Source organism: Andrographis paniculata, unplaced genomic scaffold, assembly GCF_009805555.1.
Source record: "Andrographis paniculata isolate CXL003 unplaced genomic scaffold, ASM980555v1 Contig36END, whole genome shotgun sequence".
NCBI lineage: Eukaryota > Viridiplantae > Streptophyta > Magnoliopsida > Lamiales > Acanthaceae > Andrographis > Andrographis paniculata.
This window is the reverse complement of record NW_026137569.1, coordinates 1,515,381-1,542,234: the sequence shown is the minus strand read 5'-3', so window position 1 is coordinate 1,542,234 and position 26,854 is coordinate 1,515,381. Positions and strand designations below refer to the sequence as shown.

The 26,854-nt window shown below is 37.2% G+C and overlaps 5 protein-coding genes across 9 annotated transcripts; 1 reads left to right on the top strand and 4 right to left on the bottom strand.

Moving 5' to 3' along the window:
• Positions 1-34: 34 nt before the first annotated feature.
• On the bottom strand, positions 35-8,158 carry LOC127249442 (glucan endo-1,3-beta-glucosidase 1). Of its 4 annotated transcripts, XM_051272203.1 has the most exons (10): positions 3,300-3,515; positions 3,034-3,106; positions 2,681-2,945; positions 2,498-2,607; positions 1,760-2,030; positions 1,562-1,664; positions 1,140-1,485; positions 699-1,064; positions 542-620; positions 35-469 (listed from the first exon to the last, which is right to left on the bottom strand). In XM_051272203.1, exons 3-10 carry the CDS (start codon positions 2,828-2,830, stop codon positions 257-259), a joined length of 1,638 nt encoding a protein of 545 aa, XP_051128160.1. In that variant the 5' UTR covers positions 2,831-2,945; positions 3,034-3,106; positions 3,300-3,515; the 3' UTR covers positions 35-256. The 4 variants fall into 4 exon arrangements, with proteins under 4 accessions (XP_051128160.1, XP_051128163.1, XP_051128161.1 ...); XM_051272206.1 differs by lacking the exons at positions 3,034-3,106; positions 3,300-3,515 and adding an exon at positions 7,907-8,125 and having other exon boundaries at positions 2,681-2,751; XM_051272204.1 differs by lacking the exons at positions 3,034-3,106; positions 3,300-3,515 and having other exon boundaries at positions 2,681-2,979.
• On the bottom strand, positions 3,770-5,655 carry LOC127249443 (uncharacterized). Its single transcript, XM_051272207.1, has 4 exons — positions 5,022-5,655; positions 4,717-4,856; positions 4,532-4,642; positions 3,770-4,453 (listed from the first exon to the last, which is right to left on the bottom strand). The coding sequence occupies exons 1-4, from the start codon at positions 5,653-5,655 to the stop codon at positions 3,869-3,871; spliced, it is 1,470 nt and encodes a 489-aa protein (XP_051128164.1). The 3' UTR covers positions 3,770-3,868.
• Positions 8,159-9,521: 1,363 nt separating the features above from the next.
• LOC127249781 (lactoylglutathione lyase GLX1) lies at positions 9,522-12,466 on the top strand. 2 transcript variants are annotated; one of them, XM_051272769.1, is made up of 9 exons: positions 9,522-9,662; positions 10,452-10,574; positions 10,660-10,784; positions 10,937-11,001; positions 11,104-11,316; positions 11,461-11,508; positions 11,600-11,707; positions 11,791-11,943; positions 12,211-12,466. In XM_051272769.1, the coding sequence occupies exons 2-9, from the start codon at positions 10,456-10,458 to the stop codon at positions 12,256-12,258; spliced, it is 879 nt and encodes a 292-aa protein (XP_051128726.1). In that variant the 5' UTR covers positions 9,522-9,662; positions 10,452-10,455; the 3' UTR covers positions 12,259-12,466. The 2 variants fall into 2 exon arrangements, with proteins under 2 accessions (XP_051128726.1, XP_051128727.1); XM_051272770.1 differs by having other exon boundaries at positions 9,532-9,662; positions 10,432-10,574.
• A 2,466-nt stretch (positions 12,467-14,932) lies between these two features.
• Positions 14,933-15,391, bottom strand: LOC127249691 (uncharacterized). The gene has a single exon (XM_051272623.1). The coding sequence runs from the start codon at positions 15,389-15,391 to the stop codon at positions 14,933-14,935; it is 459 nt and encodes a 152-aa protein (XP_051128580.1).
• A 3,202-nt stretch (positions 15,392-18,593) lies between these two features.
• Positions 18,594-24,420, bottom strand: LOC127249810 (starch synthase 3, chloroplastic/amyloplastic-like). Its single transcript, XM_051272816.1, has 17 exons — positions 24,152-24,420; positions 23,843-23,897; positions 23,303-23,763; positions 22,210-23,206; positions 21,876-22,090; positions 21,460-21,730; positions 21,182-21,357; positions 20,969-21,076; positions 20,738-20,847; positions 20,404-20,509; positions 20,106-20,276; positions 19,910-20,038; positions 19,649-19,831; positions 19,450-19,581; positions 19,231-19,342; positions 19,024-19,147; positions 18,594-18,924 (listed from the first exon to the last, which is right to left on the bottom strand). The coding sequence occupies exons 1-17, from the start codon at positions 24,251-24,253 to the stop codon at positions 18,789-18,791; spliced, it is 3,588 nt and encodes a 1,195-aa protein (XP_051128773.1). The 5' UTR covers positions 24,254-24,420; the 3' UTR covers positions 18,594-18,788.
• Between the last annotated feature and the right edge of the window lie 2,434 nt (positions 24,421-26,854).

Genomic DNA, 26,854 nt, shown 5'->3' with positions numbered 1-26,854 from the left:
TTTGGTGAGATTTTGTTTACCCAAGAGTATCAGAAATTCCGACATCTTCAGAATATCAAGAAATGCCCGTGGGAATCAGTTATAACGGCACTACAAATTTTCAAGAATGGTGAAGAAGATAATGAATGCTAAAATGCAAATCACAGCTCAAGCTGAGCTGCTACTTCGACTATTATTGTAGCTCACAACATACGTTTAATGGCCGGCCAGTCACCCTTTCGTGACGGTCGAAAACGACGATGACAACAACACCGCTCTAAAGAGGTCTGGTCCGGTGACCTCTTGCTCGGCCGCAGAGGAGAGCATTCCTCGGAATCGGGAGCTCATCTCTCCAGCTCGCCGACGAGGTGTAAACCCGTAGATAAAATTGCTGTCCCAAATACTGCCTCGCCCAGTTTTCCGATCGTACATTCCACATCCCGACGTTATCGAGAGCAATGTAAATCGCCGTCCACGACCTCGGGTACACCTGCGACGCGGATCGACAGAACGGTTAAAATCCGTAGGGAGCGCATGAACTCGAGAAAACGCAGCTGCATACCTGAGTCGTGTAACGTGCGACGGCATCCCTCAAATTGTATCGCGATCTGCTCGCTTGCGTCCATTGTCCGCCCTCCATCCTGTTACATTTAACGAAGTTATCGTAAACTGCAGGCGATCGAGAAGTCGGGCGGACGTAAAGAGGATTCAAAACTCACCCGACGACGAAGAAGGAATATCCGTTGATGTGCCATGACTGGACCGTGTTCTCCCAGTTCTGGAAAACTATCTCGAGAAAAGATCGGTAGTCTCCGTGCATAACGGAAGTGGCGAGATAGGCGTTCCCTCCGGTGGGCCGGTCGGGGATGCTTCCGACGCTGAAGACTCCTCCGATCTTGAAGTAGTCGGCGAGCTTCAATGGAGTGTCGGGGGATATGTAAGACACGCTGTTGACGGCGTATCTCTGTTTCCCGTTGATGTACGGCGCAGAGTTCGCAAGAACGATCGTCCGGGCCGGCTTGATCAGTCCGTAGTGGTAGGAGCCCTGAGGGTTAGGTCTCGGTCCGCTGGCTGTGAGATTACGACTGTTTCGACGAAACAAAGTTAAGAGTTTTGAACCAGGGAAGCAGTTCTAGTAAGAACGTCGTCGAGAGTGTTACCGTATGGATCGAGCCTGGCCCAAAGACCAATTGATTTCTGTCGTAGGACCGCCTGGGGGGTAGCCGGAGACCTTTGAGAAGGAGTTCCGGTAATGGAGAACGGCAGTGGTGGTAAGAACTTTCGAGGTGAAGCGCGAGGATGCAACGACGTAGTAGTCTTTCGGCGGCTGGTTTGCCGTGACCAATACCGAGTAAGATTGACCTAAATGGACGTCGAGAGAGTCGTAGATATTCTGGACCGTATGCGATCCTTCAACTTCAACCAGTTTCATGAGGTGCCCCTGGATTCTGAAGTTGAACGAAGTCGTGAGCCCGACGTTGGATATCCTGAACCGATACGTTTTCCCTGCAAAAACGAGACGATGGATCGATAAAAACAACGAAGGATCATCGCCTAAAACTGATTAAGCAACGGGAGTCACCTTGCTCGACTGTGAATGTGTATCCATTCCAGCCGCGGCCATTGATGATCAGGCCGTCGGGGAAGGGAAGATTGTGACCGCCATCCAAGAAATACTTAAGTTGCTGCAACGACGACAACAAGAAAATCGATCATCAGCAATTACAGAATGAAAACAGCAATGACATATCATCGAAGGATCGAATCTGTCGATTCTCACTCTTTGGCTTCTCTTGAACCAGTCCCCGGCGAGAACAACATGATCCCCGGCTGGAGGGGGGTAAGGCACCGGGATTTGAGGACGGCTGTAGACTTTGATGCTGCCGTATCCTCCGGCAGCTTTATGGAGCGACAACGACGGATAGTAGACGTAAGTTCCGATCTGATCTTTAGCTTGAAGGACATATGTGAAGTTTCTTCTTGGTGGGATTGGACAGTTGGTTCCATAAGTTCCATCTTGCCATGAATTCCTTCGTTGCTGCAGCCCATTCCTGGATTTCATACATAAGCATCTAAGCTTTGTTGTAAGGATTTAATACATAAAGTTGCAGCAGCAGCAGCCATTGATTTTCCAAGAATGGAAGTAAACTAGGTTTTACACATACGAACATGCCTCATTAACCAATCTTGTGATTTTCTTTATAGAAAAGCAAGATATAAATATAGATGTCAGATCAACAGATCTAGCATGTGCAAAGTGGAGACAACTGACAAACCCTAATTGAATATGGCAATGAACAGTAGTAAGCAATCAATGCAAAGGAATCTATTGAATAATCAGTGCTAACATTCAAAATGATAGGAACCATTTTCCCAAAACACAATGTACTGTTAATCTAAATGGTTTAAGGTGGATCTCCAAGGCACATTAATGGCACTGTTAGAGATTACAGATCTAGCGACAAAAGGGGTGAAATTTCTTGCAAGATTGCAGACAGAGAGTAAAGATTTTGGTTACCAGGTGAGGAGAAATGGCTCGTTCAGGTAGTTGTAGACACTGATAACTAAGTTATCATTTGTGACACAGTCAATCGTCGGCCCTGGAAACTGCCCATTTATCAAAATTCCCTGCAAAAAACAAAGAACACGCCTCAAGAAGAGCACAAGAAACAAGAAAACACATTACATTTGCAGAACTTACCTGTTGCTTGACTCCCAGAGGATAAATATCGCCATAAGTGATTCTCCAAGTGTAAAACCTGTAAGGGTTTTCTCCATTGACGCCATGTAGGAGAAGCAGCAGCGCCCAGATGCCGAGGAAGGAGGTGCGGTAGTTGGGGTGCTCTGCCATGGCGGGCAGCCTTCAAAGGTTGGTTTTTTAACCGCCTTGTTGAAGGGATCTTGATGGAAAATATATAGCAAAAGCTGCTAGACTTTTCCCTCTTTACATATTAAAAATGGAGAACCTGAAAAAATGGTGGGAATGGGAATGGAAATGGAATTCCATCACTCATTGCCGCGTATATAATAAAGAAACAGAAACAGGCTGTTTACCAGTGAAGTCGATGGTGTATGAAATGACGCATTTGTCCCCCGCAAGGTCACGTGCTGGTCGTCCTGTTCATCCCTGCAACACATCTGAGAGCGTAAAAGCTTTTGTATGCCAACTGGGATCATAACATTGACTTTGGCAGACATCAATTATGTGTTCACTAATTACAACAAATTACGCCATTGATTGCAGGCACATGCATCCAGTGATGCCAATTTAAAACCAAAGTGCAAGAACATGGACATGAGTCAAGATTTAAAATACTTACAGACGGTGATTATAATATAGAGAAGCCACTGGAAATCTTGAATACCAATCCCTTCTTCAATAAACGGTAGAGGCGCCTTGATTGCAGACCTGAATGAATAGGGACAAAGATGCCAAGTACGATGCCATTTGCCAGCTAGCTGTGTAAAAGCTACCTGTCTGACTCTCTCTCTCTGTGCTTTCCTTGTCCCAACATAACAAGAATATCATATAATCCCCAAACCATCACCCGTGACATGAATGCAGAATTCAGGCTGTGAATCCAAGAATTGAGGCACAAGAATGGGGGTGGGGTGGGGTGGCGTGGGGGGTTTATCCTATTCCTATGTAATAAAATAGAGTATATGTATGGATATGAACAATTATAACATCTAGTTAGAACACAGTGATCTCAAATTTCTTCTCAATATACAGGCAATGTTTCAAAATGGCTTGCATTTGGAGAACAACAAAGATTAGAAGTTTCTAAAGTTCGACGCAAATTTTCATTTTCTGGTCCATTGCCGATACAAAAGTAAGAAGCAAACCTGCCTTAATGAGAAGATAATGATTCAAAACGGTGCCTTGCCCTTAAGCAGGAGCGATCGTCAGCAGTAGCCCGTAGTGGTCGCTCGGAAATACTGGAAGCTCGAATTCCTTGACCTGCCCCTTAACTTTCTTTTCCTTCAAATACGAGAGGCCCGGGATTGGGTCCTTACCAATCATTTCAACTTCCACCAGCTTGAAATCCTTCAACTTGCATACAAATCTATCCAGTCGTTTTTGCAGAGTTCTGTTGCCGGTCAGCATCTTGTTTGATTTCGTGTCGTATGTCCACCCGTCTTCCCCGGGCCTTAGCTCTGCCCAAGCGTCGACCCATCCTTCAGATAAGGGGAAAGGACCGTCTGATTTATCATCCCAATTCATATCCCCGCCCCATATCACATTCTGATGCTTGTCAAGAAACTTCACAGCTTCGTTGGCCTGCTCCACACGCTCCTTGCTGAACATTTGATCCCAGGTTGGAGGAGACGGGCAAGGACTTTCTAAATGGCTTGTGGCAACAATGATCGAAACATCTCGGTGCACATTAACCTCGGCCATATGAATTCCCCGTCCCATGATTGAATTGTAAAAGGGCCGGCAGCCATACATCTTAACCGGAAGTTTGATCAACTGCAAAAGTATCAAAATTCTTTATGATGATCTGCGGACGCTAAAAGAGGATTCGCTATAGAAGCCGAACAATCTCACCTGCATGCAGAAGTATGCTCCCTGGATGGCCTTCTTATCTGCTACCGTGCATTGATAATCCTTCCACCAATTGGTTTTCTGGAAAATGTCATAGAATTTAGGCGTCACTTCCTGCAAAAAAACGAGTTTCTTGAGAAAATATGGCTAGAAAATGAACTTAGGAGTATCGAAAGGTAAAACACAACCTGTAAACATATAACATCTGGTGAATGCAGTCGAATAAGGTTGCCTAATGCCTTCATTCTATTGTGCATTTCCACATCTTCGCGAAACCAGATATTGTAGCTCATAACTTTCCAAGTTTTCGAACTCATACTAGCTTCATCTACACCCAGATTACTCACATTGACATCAAAAGATCAAATGTACAAAGTTAAAAAGTTAAAACATCGAATGATATGATCCACCACAATCCATCATCCAAGATGAAATTACCAACAATGGCAGATATAACCTCCAATTCAAGATCAACAGAGTTTGAGAAAATTACCCATTGCTTGATCATCGACAGCCTTATTTGCATCATTCAGAGCTTCAATCGAAGTACTGTCCCCCCTAAATTTCCTTTTATTACTGCAATTCCGCAATGGAGAGGAATCAATGTTACCCCCACCAAAAACCCCTTTCGACTTTCCAGAACTTTCTGCGTCGGTACTAGCAACATCGGGTTTCTCATCGTCGATGTTATTGTTGTTTCTACACCTCTGCAAGGGAAGGAAAACGTTGCCGACGCTGGAGCCCAACCGCGCTTCTTCGGGGTCGTCGAAGTCGACTTCAAGAGCAGAAAGCAAAGAAAAGGAAGCCCTAGTGCCGCAGATTTCGCAGGTTTTCCGGCAATAACGGTTCAGAAAAGTGCACGCCCCGCAAGTCCACTTCGATTCAGACCACGCCGGCGGAGCCGCCGACGTTTCAACCCACTGCGGCGGCGGGAAGCGGCAGATTTCGCAGTTCAATGTTTCTGTGGGCGGATTGATGTACGTACACCTAGAGCAAGCCCAAGAAGCCATTTTCTTGATCGAAACAAAACTCTCCGGAGCCTTTGAGATACTTTTGAAGGGAAGAAGACGAAAGGGTGAGAGAGTCGATCGCGCTGCGATCAATGCCGCCGGAGATATTTTTACCATTTCGAAAACAAACCCATCTTTTTAAAGATTTGCCGCTTTTCAGTTTTCACTGCAGCGATCGATTTTCACAAATCAAGATTCCCGTTAATGGGCCAAAGAACAGAGCAATGCCAAAAGCATCCTATCGGGCCTCCGATTCGAATCAATCTTATTACATTTCAAGAATGACTCATAATAAAATACAACAGTTTTTACAACAACAAAAACAATAAAAAGAAGAAATCAAAAACGGTGGCTCCCTGCTGACCATAGAACCAACCCCACCACCTAATTATTACCCAAAAGTCTGTCCATTACTGGCAATCATACAACAAGAATTATGCAATAAAACAGACACGACAGGATTCCCAGCCACAGGTGCAAAGCCATTCCAGGACAACATAAATGGAGTCCCACAAACCTCATTGCATCAGCACCACCACTCGCTTGTGTTGAGTTCACCACTTCCCTTGTCTTATTGCTCACAAGCTTGCTACAAGATGAAGTCACATTGCACAAGATCAGACCCTGTTTCTCCATTACATAGATATGGTGATGTGTAGCCATTTATGAAGAAGTGAATCGTACTCATCAAACAACATAAAATGCAGCATACCTTCCAGGAAATATGCAGCTCCCGTGACCTGCAATGCAACCCCACAACCAAATCAAAAACCACGTTTAAGGAAAGATGGATTAGAGGTCATTTATGGACAGTTCACAAATCTTTGTAATTAAACTTTCCTAGCTCAATCTGGAGGCACAGATAGCCAAATTATGTCCCACAAAAGATTCAAGAAGATCCTCATCTCAAGAACATTACCCTTAAATCACCAAATTGTTCGAATCACTATAAAGCACAGAACTAGTCAAACATAATTTATCGAACAAAACCTGCATATGTAATAAGGCAGAATCACTCACTAGGATCAGTTGTGGTGATCATGGCAGCTCCTTTGAAGTCGCAAGAACCGGAAAACTTTCCTTCCTTTTGATAATAGCTATCAAATGCATACGAAGCGTGATTTTTCACATTATTAGGCAAGTAGCAACTCTCCCCTGGTTGAATCTCCGAACAATTCGACTTCCCCGGTCCACAAGCCCAATCCAAAGCAGTCTGCAACGTCTTTGCATCAATGCCATCCACGGCTATACAATACGTCTGATTAGTAGTGTCATTAGCCAAAAACGTGCCACTCCCAGACACATGAAGCAAGTACACGGGGGTTGTATTCGCGTAGAACAGCCCCCAATTAGCCTCGGACAGAGGTGGGGATCTCAAGTCCTCATTGAACAACTCATATATGTATACACTAGAAGAAATCTCCGGGTGCAACGGCGTCCCACCCCTATCAAAAATATGCTTAATCAAATTCGAATTATACGTATCCGCATTGTCTATTGTTGCGTAAGGCTCCTTCGAATCCCCTTTCGAGGGCCACCCCGTCTCCGAAACAAGCACCACCACATCAGTAACGTTAAGATTCTTCATCGAGAAATACACCGAATCGATCATCGCGTCGATGACGTTGTCGTAGTGCAGCAAAGTGTTGGGATCAACCATCTCTTTCGACGGCGTCAGGGGCTTGAAAAGTGAGTTCTCCAATGGCACTACACCTTTGTTCTGCATGAACACATAATACGGATACAAATTCATCATCAATGGAGACTGTGTCCGCGACAGAAACTGCAACAATTGGATGATAATCGGAGTAAATGTCTGGTTAAAGAAAGCTTGGGAAGGAGGGAAAGGGTCGAGGATAATGGAGGCAGAATTGGGGGTAGAAATCTTGATCTGTTGGTGCAAATTGGCGGCCACAAGAGCACTATAGAGTGACTCAATTGCAGGCATGAGCAAAGGGGCTGAGCTAGGGATTGTGGTCAGGACTTCGTCCCCAACTGCAATGCCGGAGATGAGAGTCGCCGGGTAGTACGCGGCCACATTCCGGCCAATCCAGGCGGCGGCGGTGGCGTTGGAGGAGCCAATTGCAAGGAGCTGGTTGTTGGGCACGCTGACAATGACTCGAATCTTGGTCTTACCGAGGGCCTTGAGGATTTCGGGGTCGGCGTCGTAGAGCCTGACATGGGTAATCTTCTGCAACTGCAGGAAGGAGACTAAATCTGATGGAGAAATCAGATTGGACACATCTGTGCCGATGTTAACTCCCACGAACGGCTCGTCTTTATCCTGCTGAGCCCTGAAATCTGCACCGCGAAATCAACGGATTAGAATCGGCCACGCCATTATAGATAGGGTTTTCAGGCAGCGTACCTGCAGAGAGTGAAGTAGAGACAGTGAAGAAGAAGAGGAGAAGAAACAAGGGAATGAGGCTACGAATCTCCATTACAGAAAAGCTGAAGGGTTTCTTGAAACATCTTCTGTCTGGGTCGGCGTCCGCGGGAGCCGATCCAGCTCGGGACCTGAAAAATTTTCAGGAATTTGAGGAGCGGGTGGGTTCGAGTTTGGACTCGGAGACGATGAGAGGGAAAAGGAAGGAGCATTAATTAGTCTCGAGAAAGTCACTCGGATCCGAGTGTGAGATGTGGAATTACTATAATACCCCCACGGCGCTGACCGACAGCGGAATCCTGACGGCGGCTTGGTGCGTAAAGTTGGAGCAGTGTCCGAACAAAGCCGAGGTTAGAAGAAATAGTTATTGAAAGTAGAAGCATTGCTTTTCACATGTAAATAGCATGTTCTTGTTAATTTAATGAATTAATTTTATTAAAAATATATATAAATTCTATTTTATATTTTTGTCATACAATTTCACAGTTTTTTATTAAATATATATATAAATAAATAATTCATGTATAGTGTAAAAAAATAAAAAATCAAAAAAAATAAATACATGCTTAATACATAGTGAACTCAATAGTTTGCTAATATAATAGAAATATATATTAACAATATATAATAATATTTTTCACAATTATTTAAAATACAGTGAAAATTCAATAATTTGTTAATATAATACGAATCCATGAACCAATAATATATTATAATAATATATACAATTGATTTAATCTCATTCATGTATTGAAAAATAATTGCTCATGTGTTTACTTGTTATGGAATGAATTATTCATCCTTACGCGGGTCTAATATACGTGAAGTCCTTAACAATTTTACTTATTGAGCACTAACACAAAATACAAAAATAACTCGAGACTAGTTTTGAAGAATCTCACCATGGTACCTAAGTACCAAGTACTTTTGTCAATTATGCACAATTTATATAAATTCTACAATTTGGGTAATTAGAATTTTGTTAAAATTTATTATTTCACACATGAGTTCAACATATATATATATATTTTTTATACATGAGTTCAAATTTTTTATGTTTTAAGATCTTATCTATCATATATAATTATGATTTGTTTTTTCAAATCTAATTTACAAACTTTTAGATTCAATCGAAAATTTGCATAGAATACACCACGTCGCTAAACAAATAAAAAAAAAAAAAAAAAAAAAAAAAAAAAACTTTTGCTTGCATTTTTTTTTAAATATAATCTTAAATAATTATGTTTATTTTACAAAATATTAAACTAAAAGATGTAGAAACAAAATGACAAAAAAAGTGTATGAAATATAGTTCATGCTATTGGACTGCATTTATCATAATTAAATTTTTACAACAAATTGTCTTTGGCTCAAATGTATAAGATAATTTTGATATTTTATTTAAAAAATAATATTTAAAAATAAGAATAAAATTATTTTGATATGTAAATACAACTTTTTAATAGAAACAAGTATTTTGAGTGGATACGTATAAAGCATGGTGCCCTGGCTCTAAATCCTTAAGGACATTTTATAGCCGTGGGATGGGAATCCATTCTCTGAATTTGACGGATGTCATCGTCTGTCAGAAATCTATCTGGAATTGCGGGTAAGCTTAGTAGGCGGTTATCACAGGGGTTTTATACAGATTTGCATTTCCCCACTTACTCCAGAGTCCAGATTCTTGAAGAGTCCTCTGGAGAATCCCTTGCTCTTCGCAGAGGAATCGCCGACAGTGGTAATGCTCTCTCTCCTTTGATCCATCTCACTTTGAAGAAGGGTATTTGATTCTCGTGATGTATCCTGAACTACTTTAAAATTTTATCAATCAACGAAATGTTCAATCGATTAACTTTTGGTTCTTGTTGTCTTACCTTTTCATTTTTCATAAAATCGTGCGAGTGATGGAGATAAGTATATTGATTCAGTGTTTTTGTGTTAATCTATTTCGGTATGAAATTAATTATATGGGAAGATTGGTGATTAAGCTGTAGGCGCCAGTGGTTATTTAATTTTCAGAAAGCACGGGTGTACGGTTTCATTTGTGCAATTGAGTCAGTGAGGGAGATTGATTTAAAATCGTTTTGTTAAGATTTTGATAAATGGATTTGTGTGTTTGATTTGGTCGAGATGATTTTTAGAGGAAAGTAGGCTGGAAATGATAGATAAACAAGAAAATAATAATAATAAAATAAATTGATTTCCTCACTACATTCAATTTAAATAGAATATTTGCTCACAACATTTCAGAGCATAGATAGCTTAATAGCAAAGAGAAAATTTTTCCTCTTTTTGCATTGGAGTTATTGTTTGAAACCGAATAGAGGAAAATTCTTCAATAATTGTGGTGCTCTATTTATTTTCTTTAGATGCTTATTCTTTGGGTTGAGTAATAATTTCTTTTAGTCATTTTCCCCAATTCAATACAAGGAAATATACACAAGAAGCAATATTGTTATTGTATTTTAACTTACTTCATAATTCAGCCTCTAACAAAAAAAAAAAAGTTGTTCTTTACTGAATGCAGATCAATGGCTGAGGCAGCAAAGGCAACCGCGCCAAGCAATGAGCTATTGGAATGGCCTAAGAAGGACAAAAGAAGATTCTTACATGCTGTGTATAGAGTGGGAGACCTTGACCGCACAATCAAGTGTGTTATCTTACATAGAAATGACTGCTTGTGAAATTTCTGAAGTGCAGCTTGCTTATTTTATTTCCTTGAAATCCCGTGTTAGATTTTACACAGAATGCTTTGGGATGAAGCTATTGAGGAAAAGAGATGTACCAGAGGAAAAATATGCCAATGCTTTCCTTGGGTTTGGTCCTGAAGACTCTCACTTTGTGGTGGAATTGACTTACAGTATGATGAATTATTAATTTTATATAACCTTGCAGTTATTGATTTTCATGGTGTATCTTGTTTAAGAGATCCTTGAAGATTACACAAATTCACTCTTACGCATATTACACCAGTATTTCTAATGCTTACTAATAGAGAATGCATATCTGCAGACTACGGCGTTGATAAGTATGATATTGGAACAGGTTTTGGGCATTTTGCCATAGCAACTCCAGATGTCAGTTCTCATTGATTGTTTCTTTATCTTTTAAACTTGATATGAGGGGAAGGTTGGAGTATTTGATTCATTTAGCTTTTTCCATAAATTTCTGTTGGTAAGGTTTACAAACTGGTTGAAGACATTAAGGCCAAGGGTGGAACAATCACTCGCGAGCCTGGTCCAGTTAAGGGTGGTAAGTCTGTCATTGCTTTTGCAAAGGATCCAGATGGCTATCTTTTTGAACTTATCCAACGAGGTCCTACTCCTGAACCTCTCTGCCAAGTGATGCTTCGAGTGGGCGATCTTGAGCGCTCAATCAAATTTTATGAGAAGGTTAACTCTTCTTCCTTTATAATCTATTTAAAATTCTTTAAAGTTGATGTAAGGTTAACTCTTTGCATTGAATGATGGAGAACATACGTTCGTACATATGTCAGCTATTACAAGATCTAACTCTCACTTTCTGTTTTTATCTAGGCTTTGGGAATGAGAGTCGTGAAAAAGACTGACAGACCAGAACAGAAGGTATCAAAATTGGAAAAGAACCAGCTTTGTTTGTGCCTATTACATTCCGCACTAAGCTCAGAGGTGAAATCCATGGCTTTTACATTTGCAGTATACCATAGCAATGATGGGCTATGCTGATGAGTTGGAAACCACAGTTCTGGAACTGACATACAACTACGGTGTTGCAGAATATACCAAAGGGAATGCATATGCACAGGTTTGCTGGATATTGCTTTATCTAAGTTCTTCGATAAACTTGTATTTTCTAGACAGTCGTTATATATGCGTTCTTTGTTCAAGGTTGCAATCAGCACTGATGATGTGTACAAGAGTGCCGAGGTTGTAAACCTTGTGACCCAGGAGCTTGGTGGAAAAATAACTCGACAGCCAGGACCAATTCCTGGAATCAACACCAAAATCACTTCTTTCCTGGATCCAGACGGGTGGAAAACAGTAAGTTTGCTGTGTCGTAGTACTAATCATTTAGATAAAAGTACAATCCCATTTTAATAACAATTACGAATATACGTTGTGTATTTGGTATTATAAGAGGAATCTTCTTTCTTCAATTTATTTACTTGACCTCTGTACTGTTGATCAAAGTCTTAATAAGCTAAGCTATTGCACACTCTGTATTTTTTCAGACAAATGATTAATCTTCTGAACAAATTAACCCCCAATGGAGCTGATATTTAATGGATATATCTCTGCTTTATGTAGGTTCTGGTCGACAATGCAGATTTTCTGAAGGAACTTGAGTCAAACTAGTGGGGTCACCTAGCAATACAAGAAATGATGTATTCCCTTCGTAACTGCTTTAGTCTCTAGTCCAATAATTTGTGAACGAGCGGCATTAGTCCCAGCCCTCCGTAACAGTTGCCATGAGATGCACCTTTCAAACTTCATATCCTGTGTAAACTATTTCTATCATGCTGTTATGCTTTATGCTTGTGAATGTCATCGACAAATTGCAATACCCTGCTATTTAATGTGTTATGATATCAGTGTATATCTCATCAGTTTGCTACAGATGCAAAGAAACCCGAAGATGCAGATGGTTCAAACCTTGCCAGCTGAAATGGCAATGGCTAACACACACCAGGGGGGACAACATGCACCAAATCATTATACTTTTGCTTGCGAAAACAGCGAGCTTTGTAAGTTGGCTAGCTGTCCTCTCTCTTTCTCCTTGACCGAGAAGGATCTGTTTGGTTAGAAATGGACAGCCTATCCATATTCTCCTTTTCTATACTAAGTACCTTCAATTTCTCCAAATTCCCCACTTTCTTTTTTTTAGCAGATCAGATCAAATTATAGGCTCTTACTGCCTTCTTCCGAGCAAGGTACTAATTTTCCATTTCCATAAATCTATATATGGTTTTCGATTATTTCAGTTTGTGTGCTTAGTTTACCTTAGATCAGGCAGGCAGGCTGCTAGGATGGCTGCAGAGGCCGGGCCAAGCTGGGCTGATCAATGGGGTGAAGGGGGTATAGGTGCCATGGGCGATGAGGAAACTAGAAACAGAAAGGATCATGGCTCTGAAAAGGGCTCTGGATCAGGTGGGCTTGGCAAGGCCAGAGCCATTGCTGCTGCAGGTGCACACAAAGTGAAGAAGATCATATCAGTTGTGGGCATTAAGTGGACCAAGAATAAATGCCATAAGAAAACATCGTCGTCCCCGGCACAGACGACAGAAGCTGTTTAAAACTAATGTGTGATCTTTGATGCAATGTTCCCTTGTTTTGTTATATCTTTCTTGCCAACAAACACGATCCATTACTGTAAAATATCATCTTTACAGAGAGAGCTTATAAGTTAAGCTGATTTTGCAATTTTGATTTGAATTTCTGTTTGAACAGTATTCTTTCCGTCTTAATCCAAATTGTTTTTTTTTTCTTTTTCTTTTAGTTTTATAGCCTATTAAAAAATAATAAATATTGATTAATGAAATTTTGTCAAACAATTTTTTTTACCTAATTATATGTGTAATGATACCTATTATATTGCTGTCCTTACTAGGACCATGAACAAACACAATTCAAAGAAACCCTATTGTAATTGCTTCTAACTTTCGACAAAATTCAGCAAGAAGCTATTAACACATTTTCCCTTCGATCAGTTCTTGAACTATGTCACAGTTCATAATGATCACATAAACCAGCTTCAATTTGAAATTTGTTACCCTTTGTGTAGAATATGAAATTGACTTGTGTCTCTTATTTAAATGAAATCTCCATTGGTGTGTTAGATTGCATTTGTCCATTTGCAGCCATTCTTCCAACAATGTATAATTATTTGAGATTATTAAAGGATATGGTTTGGTTTGGTTGTGGCTTCTTTCAAGAACAAGCTTACAACCCACTATTTATTTTGTCTGTTCACGTTTGATGCCAATCATCATAGTTTTCCTGCAAAAGAGAGAATAGGGAGAATAATGAAAAACCACTCTTTGGTTTTTTATAAAGAAAAAAATTGTGACCAAAAACTTATGTAACCATATTTATATATATTGGCGACATCTAGTTGTTTTTCATTATGCTAGGCTCCTTCTTGAGCTCTTTTTTTGAAAATCACATACATTCATTTGTTGTCACTCTTAACAGGTGTGATTGCACAAATTCATTTGGAATTTTGTATATATAGGTACATATATTATATATATTTACATGATTCTCCGTAACCATGCAGGCATATCACCGGAGATATAGGGCTAAATCAATACGAGATATTGATGCGATTCAATTTGAAAGATGTATTCCAGATCTATGCTGAGTTTAGTTTTTTCATTGAACCGCGCCAATATAACAGTACATTCTTGATCTTGTTCGAAATTCCATTTGTCAGCCAGATGCACAATCTATAAAAGAAAGTGAGATGTCCCATAAAAGATAGATGATTTGCTTATTCAATCACTTTTTTTCTTTTTCTTGAATTAAGAATTGAAGTGGGGATTTATAAAGCCAAAAGGGGGGAAGGGTAACTAAGAAACAAAAAGATAAAGAGAAACACAAATCTTGCATACAGATCAGAGAGGCAGGCTGACAATTGCCAAATTTCTTTACATGATTTCTTGTTAGTACAATGAATCCAAAAAGGCCTGCTGCTGCTGCTATCTGACAACCTAAGTAAAGATTGTGCTCTGCCTTCGATCCACCCCTATTTGGTAATTTCTACACATAAAATACATATAATATATATAGATAATATTGTATTGTAGAACTGATCATACACAGAAAAGAAAACCCTTCCTTGGACAAAACCGGGCTTACTCTCACTCACTCTCTAATTTCAAGAAAATGAACCCTTTTTTTTTCCTTATCTTTTTTTTTTTAAAAAAAAAACAATGGGACCCCTTCCTTCACTTAATTTAATCTGCTGCTGGCAATGGCGATGGCGATGAAGAAGACAGATGAGTGATGTGTTTGTTTGGTTTAATTTCGTTCATTCGATGAAACCTGTCTTGGTTAAAATGGCGTTCCTCAACCTGCTCAGATCTCTCCCTTTCAGCGTCCTTCCCACGCCCTCACACATCGAGAACGAAGCTACTTCACTCGCCGCCACTCGCCGCCGCGCCAGAAATTCATGCGGCGGCACGACATCGTCGTCGTCATTGTTATAGTCTCCGCCGTCATCCCAAAAGCTGTTCTTGTTCGGGTGCTTCTTCTGAATCCTCGACCAGTCGGGAATGCGAACCGGCGCCGACGACGGCTGATTCGGACAGTCCTGGACGGCGACGGCGGCGGCGCGGGGGATGGCACTGGAGCGCGAGTTCTTCTTCTTCTTCGTTGTCTTCGAGTTTGAGCCTTCTGATCTTCCCCCACCCACCATAGCCCAGACTTCCTCCTCCTGCAAATCTTCAGACCCCGCCGCCGCCATTCCCCCTCCCTGAAAATCCGCCATGGCCGGAGCTCTAACACCCAAAACAACAAAAACCCAATAGAGGGCAAGAGGAAGAAAAAGGGCTTGAGGAGGGTTTTCAATTCCAAATCGTGGATAAATAGTGGTAAGAAAGAGGGGATTTTGAAAGGAAGTGTTAAAAAAGGAGGATCTTTAGTGTAAGAGAATAATATCAGGAATCTGCCATGGATTTGGAGTATGGCTAAGCTAAGCTAAGGTGCAGCAGGCTAAAATGCCTCCAAAAAGAGAACAACTTTTTCCAATCTCTATCAGAATTCGACTGAGTTTTATGGAGCAGCTGCAAAAACCCCCCCACAAGAACCAATCAAGAATTTGTGTGTTGTGTGACAGTCAAGAAACTTCCAAGCGAAATGACAGATGTCAAACCACCGCTGAAAATACAATACCACTCTCAGACTCACACTCAGACTACTGACCATAAAACGACAAACTTCACCTATATGAAATCCCACAACAAAAACAAAAGGGTTTTTAAAATAAATAAATAAATTGTGGCCATTGCAGATGAGAGTCTGCTGCAACCAGTGGGGTTTCTTGTGGGCTATGCTAATTAATAAATGAAAACTTTATCCCAAATTACAACAAATATCAAAAAGACTACTGTGGATGTAAGAAAGGTGGGGTTTTTGTAACACAAGCCACAAGAAGTGAGTCCAAAACAACGCCCACAGAAAAGCAGATAAAAGGAGAGCCAAAAGTTTTTAATGTCAATTAATTAATCCATTTCTTTTGTTTTTCTTACATTCTTGAATTAGGGTTTTTCTTTTTCTTTTTTCAAAATGTATAGGTAGGGAATTAAATAGGGGTTGGTTCAGGAAAACGATCGAAGGGTTTTGATTGGGCAAAGTGGAGGAAGATGATTGGGCAATGGGAAGCTCAATTTCACTCACTCACTCACTCACTGGTTTCATCATCAACCTTATCCCAAAGTTTAAAAAAAAGGGCCAACTTAGACTGTCACAAACTCCATCACAGAAAATTTAAAGTGCAGTAAAGGTTGCAACTTTATGGAAGAAAGTGCAGATGGAGTCAATTGCCACTTTCAGATCAATATATACTTCATCTATCAATGCAATGCACATTGAGATTTGTGGTAATTAATTTTCATTCTCATATAATGGTTTCCACTTAATTAGACTGCTACTTCTATACTTGCTGTGCTGATTATAATAATAGTAATAGACCATATTCTTGAATGGGTGAATTAATGGTGTCTGATGATTGGATGGATAATTATATATTTGCTGAATAGATCTGTAAAATGAGTGAAGTCCTGAGGTCTTTTTGGCAATCTTTTAGGACAATGTCCTGAAGCAAGTGGGGGGTCTTTTTTTTTGAATGATTGTGATGAAAATTTATTGTCAGGAAAATGGGGTTTGGTTGAAAGGTCTTCTCAGGTCATTTCAGAATACAGAAAATGGCTTTACAAGAATAGGGTCACTCAAGAGTGGTGTTGGTTTGGGTTGGATTCTTGGGGGATCCATGGAGCACAGATCCCGGATGAATCCACACCCTTCATTGTTTTATTTATTTCTTTTTTGTCGGATTTATTGTTTTATATATATATATATATTGATGGTAAATTGTATTTTTTTTGGAATAAATTAAAAAAAAATTAATTTGAATTTAATATTAAAATAATATTTAAGAATATATATTTTTTTAAAAAAAAATAAATAGTCAAATTAAAAAAAATTGACAAAAGAAACATATTTAATGCAGATATTTTATCGTATTTAATAAAAATATATCAATTTTTATATTAAATAAATATTTTATTTAAAAAAATAATATGAATGTTATCTATGAATTGAAAAAAATGATTAAATTAAATTAAATTGGAATTGTTGAAATCATGCCAACATTGCGGTGACATATTGCTCAGATATATAACACTGAAATAAATTGCATTAAATTTTTAGAGATAATATTGCATTTAATTTTTATTTTTAATGTGTGTGCTTTTTTTAATGGCTAAACTCCCACGTCATCATTTGCAGTTAAAAAAAAAATGATGATGTGGAAAATAAGTATTGCTGAAAGGGTGCTGGGCAGAGCAATCCTACAAAACTCTTTTTTTAAAAAAAAAAATTATTTATTTAATTAATTAATTATTTTTTTTATATTTTTATTTTATATAAAATTTTATTTTTTACAAAATGATATATATTGATATAATTTTATTTAAATTTAATAATATTATTAATTATTTTGATATAAATTAAAAAATATATTTAATTTTTTTAGTAAGGTGGATGAAAGAGATTGTAAAATAAAAAAAAATAAAGATAAGATGGAAATTAAAATAAATTTTTGGAGAATTTCTTTGATGCGGATGATCTTATGGATCTTTGGAGGTCAGTGACAGCTACAGGAGTAATTTTTTAGCAATAAATATTTCTCTCTACACCAAAATTGTTAATAGAAATTGTTGTTAATTATTTTAAGAATTCATTTAAAACAAATAATACATATAGGAGAGTTAAGAACATATGTGTTTGTAAATAAGTGCAATTATGCCTGAATAGTTGCATCCCAAATTCCGACAATCACCATTAAAATTGCCGAATTTTAAATTAATTGGTTTAATATTAATTGGACTTAAAAAAATAAATTTCTGTGGGCTAAAACAAGCAAAAAAATATGATAAAGACATATTACATTATTAAATAATATAAATTCACATTCATATTCATAGGATTCACATGATGTATAGTTTTATTTGAATATTTATTGCTTCTTCACATATATATATAACCATTTTAAATATTAAATAATGTATACACGTGTGTGTATATATATATACATTATGTGTGCGGAAGTATATGAAGTATTAATGAGACAGATGATTCTATCTGATTTAATATATTCATACTTCTATCCAATAATATTTACATTTTGTTTCATTTTCTATTATTCAATATATTTTGTACCTAATTCAACAGTATAATTCTAAAATAAAATTAAAACCTATTATCCTAATCTATTATCTCCCCATCTTCAAAATCTACACTTATTTTTATGGTTTTTTTTTTTTCTTTTTTCAAAGGATAAAAAAAAGAAGAAGCATAACACGCGATAATTTATATATATATATATATATATAGAGTAAAATTGCTGTATATCTACAGTGGTAAAGTAAAAGCAAATCTTGTGTGCCCATTTAAAGCAAAGAAACCGTGAATACAACAAAGGCAAAATTACAGAATATAATAGAAATGGAATCTTTAACCTGTCCCAAAATTCAAAAAAAGAATAATTTCTTGTCTGAAATAAAAACGTAACACAAATCAAAATCAGGCCTAACAGCAGTCTTAAAGCTGAATATTCTACAAACCAAAATTTTTTAAAAAATAATAAATAAATGTGTATGTCCAAATTACTTGTTGATTCCAGCAGCATAATAAAGCTCCAAATAATCGAGGGCAGGTCTGTTCCAAGACCAGTCTTGCTCCATTACACACATGCTTAAATAATACAGCCATTGCCTTTTCTCGTACCACGCCGAGATTGCTCTGTTCGTATTTTATATATTATATAAGCCTTAGCATCGAATTTATAAAAAAAAAAAAAAAAAAAAAAGAATGTCGCAAAGTCGAGCATTTTTAAGTTACCTATTCAAAGCATAGTCTACTCCGGCTTCGTCCGCGACGTCGAAGCAGAATCCATTCGGCTCAATGCCTAAGCCTTTTGCTCGCTCCACGTCATCTGTCACGTCAAACACCGTGTCGCGAAGTCCTGTAGAGACGAGTATTTTTGAACCGGGAATGGTTAAGGCGAAGATTATGATAATAAGTTTAGAGATGGGAAGGAAAACTCACCCCCGGTCCTGCGAACCACGGGGATCGAACCGTATCTCATTGCAGTGAGTTGGGTTAGCCCGCAGGGTTCGAAGATTGAAGGCACGAGAATGAAGTCCGAGGCGGCGTATATCTATGCAACCACAAATGTCAATAATTATGCGGGTATATATATATATATTGTGTATATTGCACGTGCATGGAGACATAAACAGTCTATTTATCGAAGATAAAAAATACCATGTGCGAGAGAGGCTCGTCGTATGTTAGACATAAGCAAGCTTGATCATGATGCGAACCCTTCAACTGATTCGAGAAATTAACGAAATCGTGTTGTATCTGAGGATCCGGAGATGATCCCAAAAGAACAACCTAAAGAACACAATCATCCTCGATCAGTAAGGAAAAGTTGGTTATGAAAATAATAATTCGGACATACTTGTCCACCGCGGTCGAGGGTGCGCCAAATGGCATGTTTGATGAGGTGGATTCCTTTTTGCTTTGTCAATCGGCTGATTATTCCGACCATCGGACGATCAGCCATCTGCAACCCGAGTCTATGTTGCAGAGCATTCTTGGCAGCTCTTTTGCCATGGATGACATTATGTGAAGTATAAGGTACCTGAGAATTCACCCAAATGCGACTAATTAAACAGAGAAATCATCCAAACATTGCAGAACAATGTTGTTGAGTACTTACAGGGAGGAATCTGTCATTGTAAGGATCCCAAATGTCGGGATCAATTCCATTGATGATACCATGGAACCTTTGAAGGTGTGGGGATACTACAGGATTTTCTGAAACTTCCCGGGCGTAAGTAGGCGAAACCTGCGAGAATAAAAACATTAATCAAGTCTTGTTGGTAAGGTTATTACCAGAATCATCCTGAGCTTACAGTTGTGGATTTGTCTGCAAACGCCATGGCTCTGCCAATCAGCTGTGGCCCGAATTCAAGGTTGTGTATGGTGAAGATAACTCGAGCTTTGTCGAGGCCATAATTGACGTATTGTTCTTTCAACAGCCATGTTACTGGAGCAGTAGTCCAATCGTGGCAGTGAATTATATCCTGGGAAGAAAATACCATCAAAGGTAGAAGAAATCTTTTGGGAAATGTCGAATCAGTTTACAAATTACAATATGTTCTTGCTTTTTCATAGACTTCGAATATCGGCTTAATTGTGACTTAAACTTACTGGATGGAAGCCATTTTGCACAAGGAACTCGAGAGCTGCATGGCAAAAGAAACCAAATCTTTCGGGATCATTGCCACAGCCGTAAACACGACCAGCCCAAACAAATCTGGAAAACAAATATTTTTGACGTAAGAAATAGAACATGTTCCAAAAATTTAAGACAAATCGAATTCAGAAAAATCTATTGTATCTTTTAGGCTATATATACTATATATACCCTTCGGAAATTCGATCTTCAGTCACATTAAAGATTAGTGTCTCTGAATTCTTGAGCATCTATTATGATTGCAAAGATGATATGATAAATGTTAAGACAGCAGGACTAGAAATTTACCCATTGAGAGGCTCCAAGAAATAGACAGACAGGCCTTCGACCTTCCCAGTCCAGACTTTAATTTCAGTCGAACCTAAAAAGTAGCTCTTCTGATACTGCAAGTCCTTAACCTATTCCAGCAATGCAAAGTTTGTAAGTGCAGAAAAACATGTTAAACCAATGTGAAAGCATGGGCTGTCATAAAAATTTGAATATGAAGAGATTTCACTGAAGAATCGACTTAAAACTTACATGATTATACTGCAAACAATCATATTTTGGAAGGACAATGTGCACATTATGGTTCATGTCTTGAATGGCTCTAGAAAGACTAGTAACAACGTCAGCTAGACCTCCCACCTGCAGGAGAAGTAAATAAATAAAATCCAACAATTGTGAGCACGTTAATGTTAACACATCAAGCAAATTTTGTGCAGAAATACTTATCAGTTTACTGATAATTACCTTCGCAATGGGCGCCATTTCAGCCGATATATGCACAATGTCCAAGGGGGGCTCTTGCACGATGCCGCCATACACAGGTAAGTGATAATCCATATGATTATTGTTGTCGTAAATTCCATCACCGACTCTCTCAGAGAACACAAAGTCCATCACATAAGCATCCAAAGGAACCTTGACTGTCGAAGAAGGAAGGAAAGAGGAGAGAATCATAAGATGTAAACCAGATAAAATAGGAATTGCAAAATGTTGACAAACACTAATGCAGAAGTCAAACTTACTCATTGCCGCGAGATGAGAGCTGTTTTCAACATGCATCATTCTTTGAGGTGGAAATGGACCATTGGAATATGTCCACCGATTGAAGGAATATGTCAGCCAAACCTCAGGCTTTCCATTTAGGACAGTGTTGCTAGGATTGTAAAATAAGGTGACTTCGCTTCCAGCCGTGATTTGAAGGGGGTTAGTAAATAGTATATGCTGTCGAGACAACATAAATGATTTCAAAGTTTTCGCCTTCGCCTCTGCTTTCAAACGTTCAACTCTTTCGACCTGTACATGGAAGATCAAAAGAAAAAAGATAATACAGCTAACACTTAAAAAAGCAGAATAAACATGCAAATACAACAGATTACAGAATTCCGGATGCAATGCTATCTTGTATATATAATTATTACAGTGCTTTTATCAAACTCACCTTAGTTTGCTTTTCCTTTTCTTTTAAATGCCTTTGTTTCTGAAGTGTCTTAAAAATCTTTTCTTCTTCCTCAACCCAATACGTGTCCCCCGGGATGGATGCCGGGACAATGCCATGGAAGTCTCGGGTGTGATTGTTGTCATAAACAGCTGCCTGCTTTGGTGGACCATCAGCAAAAACCCAATTCAAGACAACAGCTTCATCAGGTACAACAACTGCAGAAGGATTTCGAGTTATGACCAAAATATTCTGAAATACTAATGGCATACAGTTATATATAACTCAGTTTTAGTGCCAATTTTTTCATTAAGACATGAAGCATATAGACACTTACAGTCAGCACACCACCAGACTCCGCCTGTTCTCTCTGAATTTTTTAACTTTGCAACGATATCCGGCCCGTATTTCCAGTTATCATGTCCTCCATGAATCCATACATCTTGAGAGTTAGAAAGTGGTCCTGAGCTCTTGTTGTAGTATAACCTAACCTTGTCATTGCCCTTAAATTGCCTCGGCTCAATCTCCCATACTCCTTCAAGTGAGAACAGAGCATTCTTTGTCAATTCTTCGACCATTCTTTGTCTCTTGGCAACTTCCTCTCTTGCCTTAGCTCTATCAGCTTCCTTTTCTTTCCTGTCCACTTCGCTACGTCTTAGCTCTTCTTCTTCCTTTTTCTTTTCAGCCTTTTGTCTTTCAGATTCCTCTTTCTCCAATAACTTTTGTTCAAGCAAGAAATTTTCGAATGCAACTGCATCCATTTCACTATCCACCATAATGTAGAAATCCTGTTTGTTGTTGTTGTCATAGGTGTCTTTCCCATTATAGAAGACAAAATCAATCTTGTAAGCTTCATTAGGAACATGGAATTTGCAAGACCACCAATCCCCAATGAGGTGGCTCTTATTCAACTTGATAGTAAAAGACTTCCATTTCCAGTCGTTAAAAGCTCCCATGATCATAACATCATGCTCGGTTTTCAAATTGGAAGATCTTCGGTTGAAAAATACCTCCACTTGTTGGTCAGGTTTTACCACCTCGGGGTAAAAAAAGATTTTTCTGCATCCCTTCAAACATTCCTCAGAAAGCCTTTGTAATGCATCGTTGCGCAAAGTTTCTTCACATTTTAATTCAAGCTTTTGAATCACATCTCCTTTCCTTTCAGTCGAGGATGGCTGTTTCACGACAGTTGTTTCAACAGTTTCAACACTTTTAACCTGTTTCGATTGTGCAGAAGAATCTCCATTATTACTACTTGCATTAACCAAGTCTTTTACTTCAAGGATCCTCCCACGTGTAGAAACATTGACTGCTTTAGTTTTTGTAACATTTTCCTGCAAGTACAAATGAAGATCTTACTCCATACATAAAATTAATTCTCTACAGTTTCAATGGCATGTCACTAATGCTTTGCATGCAATATTACTGACCTTATTCTTGGTGATTGTTTCTGCATCAATGTTAGGGGCTCCGCCATTTCCCTCATGACTACTTTTATGATCGACCAAAGATCCATTTGTTGATGAAGCTGGGACTCGGTCATTTCCTCCTTGACTAGCTTCATTATCAAGCAAAGTTCCATTTGTCGATGAAGCCTCCACCACAATCACATTACCTTTACGAAGCCTTGCCTTAGTTTCTAGAATATAATCAATTACCTTTTTAACATCGTCTTCATTTGGTAATTCAAGTTCCTGATCAGTTTCTAGAAGATAATGAATTGCCTCTTTGACATCAGATGCATGTAATTCATCTTCTCCACCGTTCTTATGTTCTCTTTTCTTGATGCTCATGGCGCCTTGTGTTTTTGGCACAACTGCCTTTAGTATCGAATCTTTAGACCTTTGGTTGGAATTTTTTCTCTTCTTTTTCTTTGAACTGTCTGCAGAATCTAAAAATGTACAAAGCAAATGAAAATGGAATTCTGATATTTACAGCACAATTGCTGCTGCAAAACAAAGAAACCTAACCCGTATTATCAGTATTTTGAAGTGTCTTTGCCTGATCCATCCTCCAACTGACAGCCTGCAATCAAATTTAGGAAAAACTATTAAACTCATCGATTCAAACAGCAAAAACTTGGACCAATCTACAGCTCATTTTCCAGAACAGATGATAACACAAAACTCCACCATTGAAATCAATCAAAAAAATTCCACCAATTTCAATCATCTGCAAACTACAATATAATCCAGAAAATGTATCGAAACCTAATATTAACAACACTGATCCAAACAATATATACAACAAATGAAAACATGGGGTGAGGAATTCATTACTCGTATGGGCGTGAATCGAATCGACGGCACGATTCTCGGTCGAGCCGTACTCGGGAGCGCCGGCGCGCGGACCGGAGAAATGACCGCCATTGTCGACAACATGATCGAACAGAACAACTCAAAGAAATGAATACTCTCGTTTTTCTCACTCAGCAAAACGACACAACATTAACAACACAATATTTCTCGATTCTCACTTCTCTCCGAGTCACCAACAATCAAAGCGCCCCTGATTATTCATACCATAGATATCGAAAGAATCAGAGACTTCCTCCGAAATGGAGACGCTCGTTGCTGCTGCAGTGTAAGTGTAACGGTAGCGTTTGATGTCTTGAAATAGAAAGAAAATCGAATCGAGAAACATGGTGTAGGTGGCCACGTGTCAATCGGAGAAGGCATTGTGCCTACAAAGTAGTGTAGATTTAAGACAGTTTGACTAATACCAATCTAACCCTTCAACTGTGGGGGGTTTTGTGGCTAAGTAATTTCGATTAGTAACTAAACACAATTATACCATCATTACTAGGGGTGAGCATAATTTTGAGTTTTTTTATATTAAAATATAATATTTGTTAATAAAATATTAAATATATTATATATAACTAAAAAAATATATTAAAATATTATATTTTAAATTTCGAATTGGTTCGAATTTTAAGTATACCAATCCAATCAAATTCGAAAATTTGAAATTTGTCAAAAATTCAATCCGAACTGATTCGAAAATCCGAACCAAATTTTAAATTTTGGTTTGGTTCTGATTTTCGGAGTTCGAATATTTTGTTCACCTCTAATCATTATTTTTATTATATTTCTTATTTTTTATTAACTAAACTAATAATATTAACCTAAATTATTTTTTAAAAATAAATATATCAATAGATATAATTTTTAAAATATAAATATATGAATATTAATAAAATAAAATCGAATACTACTTCTGAATTTTTTATATTATTCAAAATTTTAAAGATACTAAAATAAAATATATTTAAAATTACTTTTTTTGATGCTGTAAAGTGTGTATTTATATAACATTGCAACACTAGTAATTTGACGAATTGAAATTGTTGTTTAGAATTATTTTTAATATCTTAAGTAATAACATTATATTAATTATTAAATATTATAAACTATTAATCTAACAATCCAATTAAAATTATATTTATGGGATCAAAGAAGTACTAATTTTTTTTATTATTATTTGAAAAATATAAAATATAAGAGCATTTTTATCTAATATAATTATCTTTATACATTAGATATTATTATAAAAAAAAAATTCAAAACACCAATATCTTGGTGGGAGTTCGAATTTTATTATTCACTATGATTTTTTTTCAAATAAATATTAAATATATGTTTTGTAAATTTTTATATTATATTAAATTTTAATTATATATTCAAAATACCAAATAAATATATATTTATATCGTATCAAATAATTATTTAAATTTAATTTTTTAATTACAATTTTATTTTATTGGCAATTTCCAAGGACACTTTCTACCTAAATCAAAAACTGTTCATAACGTGACTTGTTTGTCATGCCTAGTTTGCAAGTATTAAGTTCGGTCGGGTTTACACTTTCAAATAACGGTTGTGGTTCCTACGTAATTAAAAAATATATATATTATTAAAAATATTAATATATTCACGTATTAACACAATATATAATATATATTATATCTAATTAGAAAATTTAATAATTCAACATAAAATATTATTTTATTCGTTCCATATACAGTACTTCCTCCGTCCCAATACTAGTCGTGTTTATCATTTTTGTCCGTCCCAAAACAATAATTTCATTTCCGTAAATAACTATATAATTATAATATTACCCTTATTTTTTTCATTATTATTACACAATTGCCACTCTTTTTTACACTAATATACTCACAAAGGCAAAAAAAATCTTCACCTCGTACTTTTTACCCACTATCAATATAATATCAATATTTCTTAAATTTCATGATAAATACAACCCAAACTATAGTTCTGCTAAATTAAATCTCAATCAAGCAAATCCTAAATGGTGTGTTTGTTTGACATATTTTTTTGAATTTCTATTATTTATCAAATTTTTTTTCCTTAAAAATATCAAATTAAATACTTATTTTTTTATTATAATATTAATAATCGGTTTTATATTAAAAAGATTACATAAACACATATTTATATCACATGATATAATTATTCAAATTCAAAATTTTTACTATTCAAATTTCATCTCAAAATCTAAACTCCCAAACAAACACACACAAACAAAAAAAAAAAAAAACCCATTTTTAATATATTTATTTTATTATTTTATAAAATTCAATATTTAATATAAATTATTATTTTTATATTAAATTTCTATACTTCATGTTATTTTTTAGTAAAATATTAAATAAGTTTTACTATTTAAACTAAATACTAAAATAAAAACTCTAATAATATCACAAAATAATTAAGCACACCCTAGCAGGAGTATTTAAATTAAATTGTGTATTGGATGGACAAATAGGGAAATATCAATAGCCTGATTTCGGCAATGAGTGTCTTGTTGCCCTCATCCGCGTTAATATTATCAATGCTAATTTAACATCTTTATTAATTACAATACCTAAGTTAACTGCCCCATTTAATTAATTACATATGTCCACCCACCTCATTAAACATACAACGTACGTACCATTTTCATACTCCCTCCGTCCA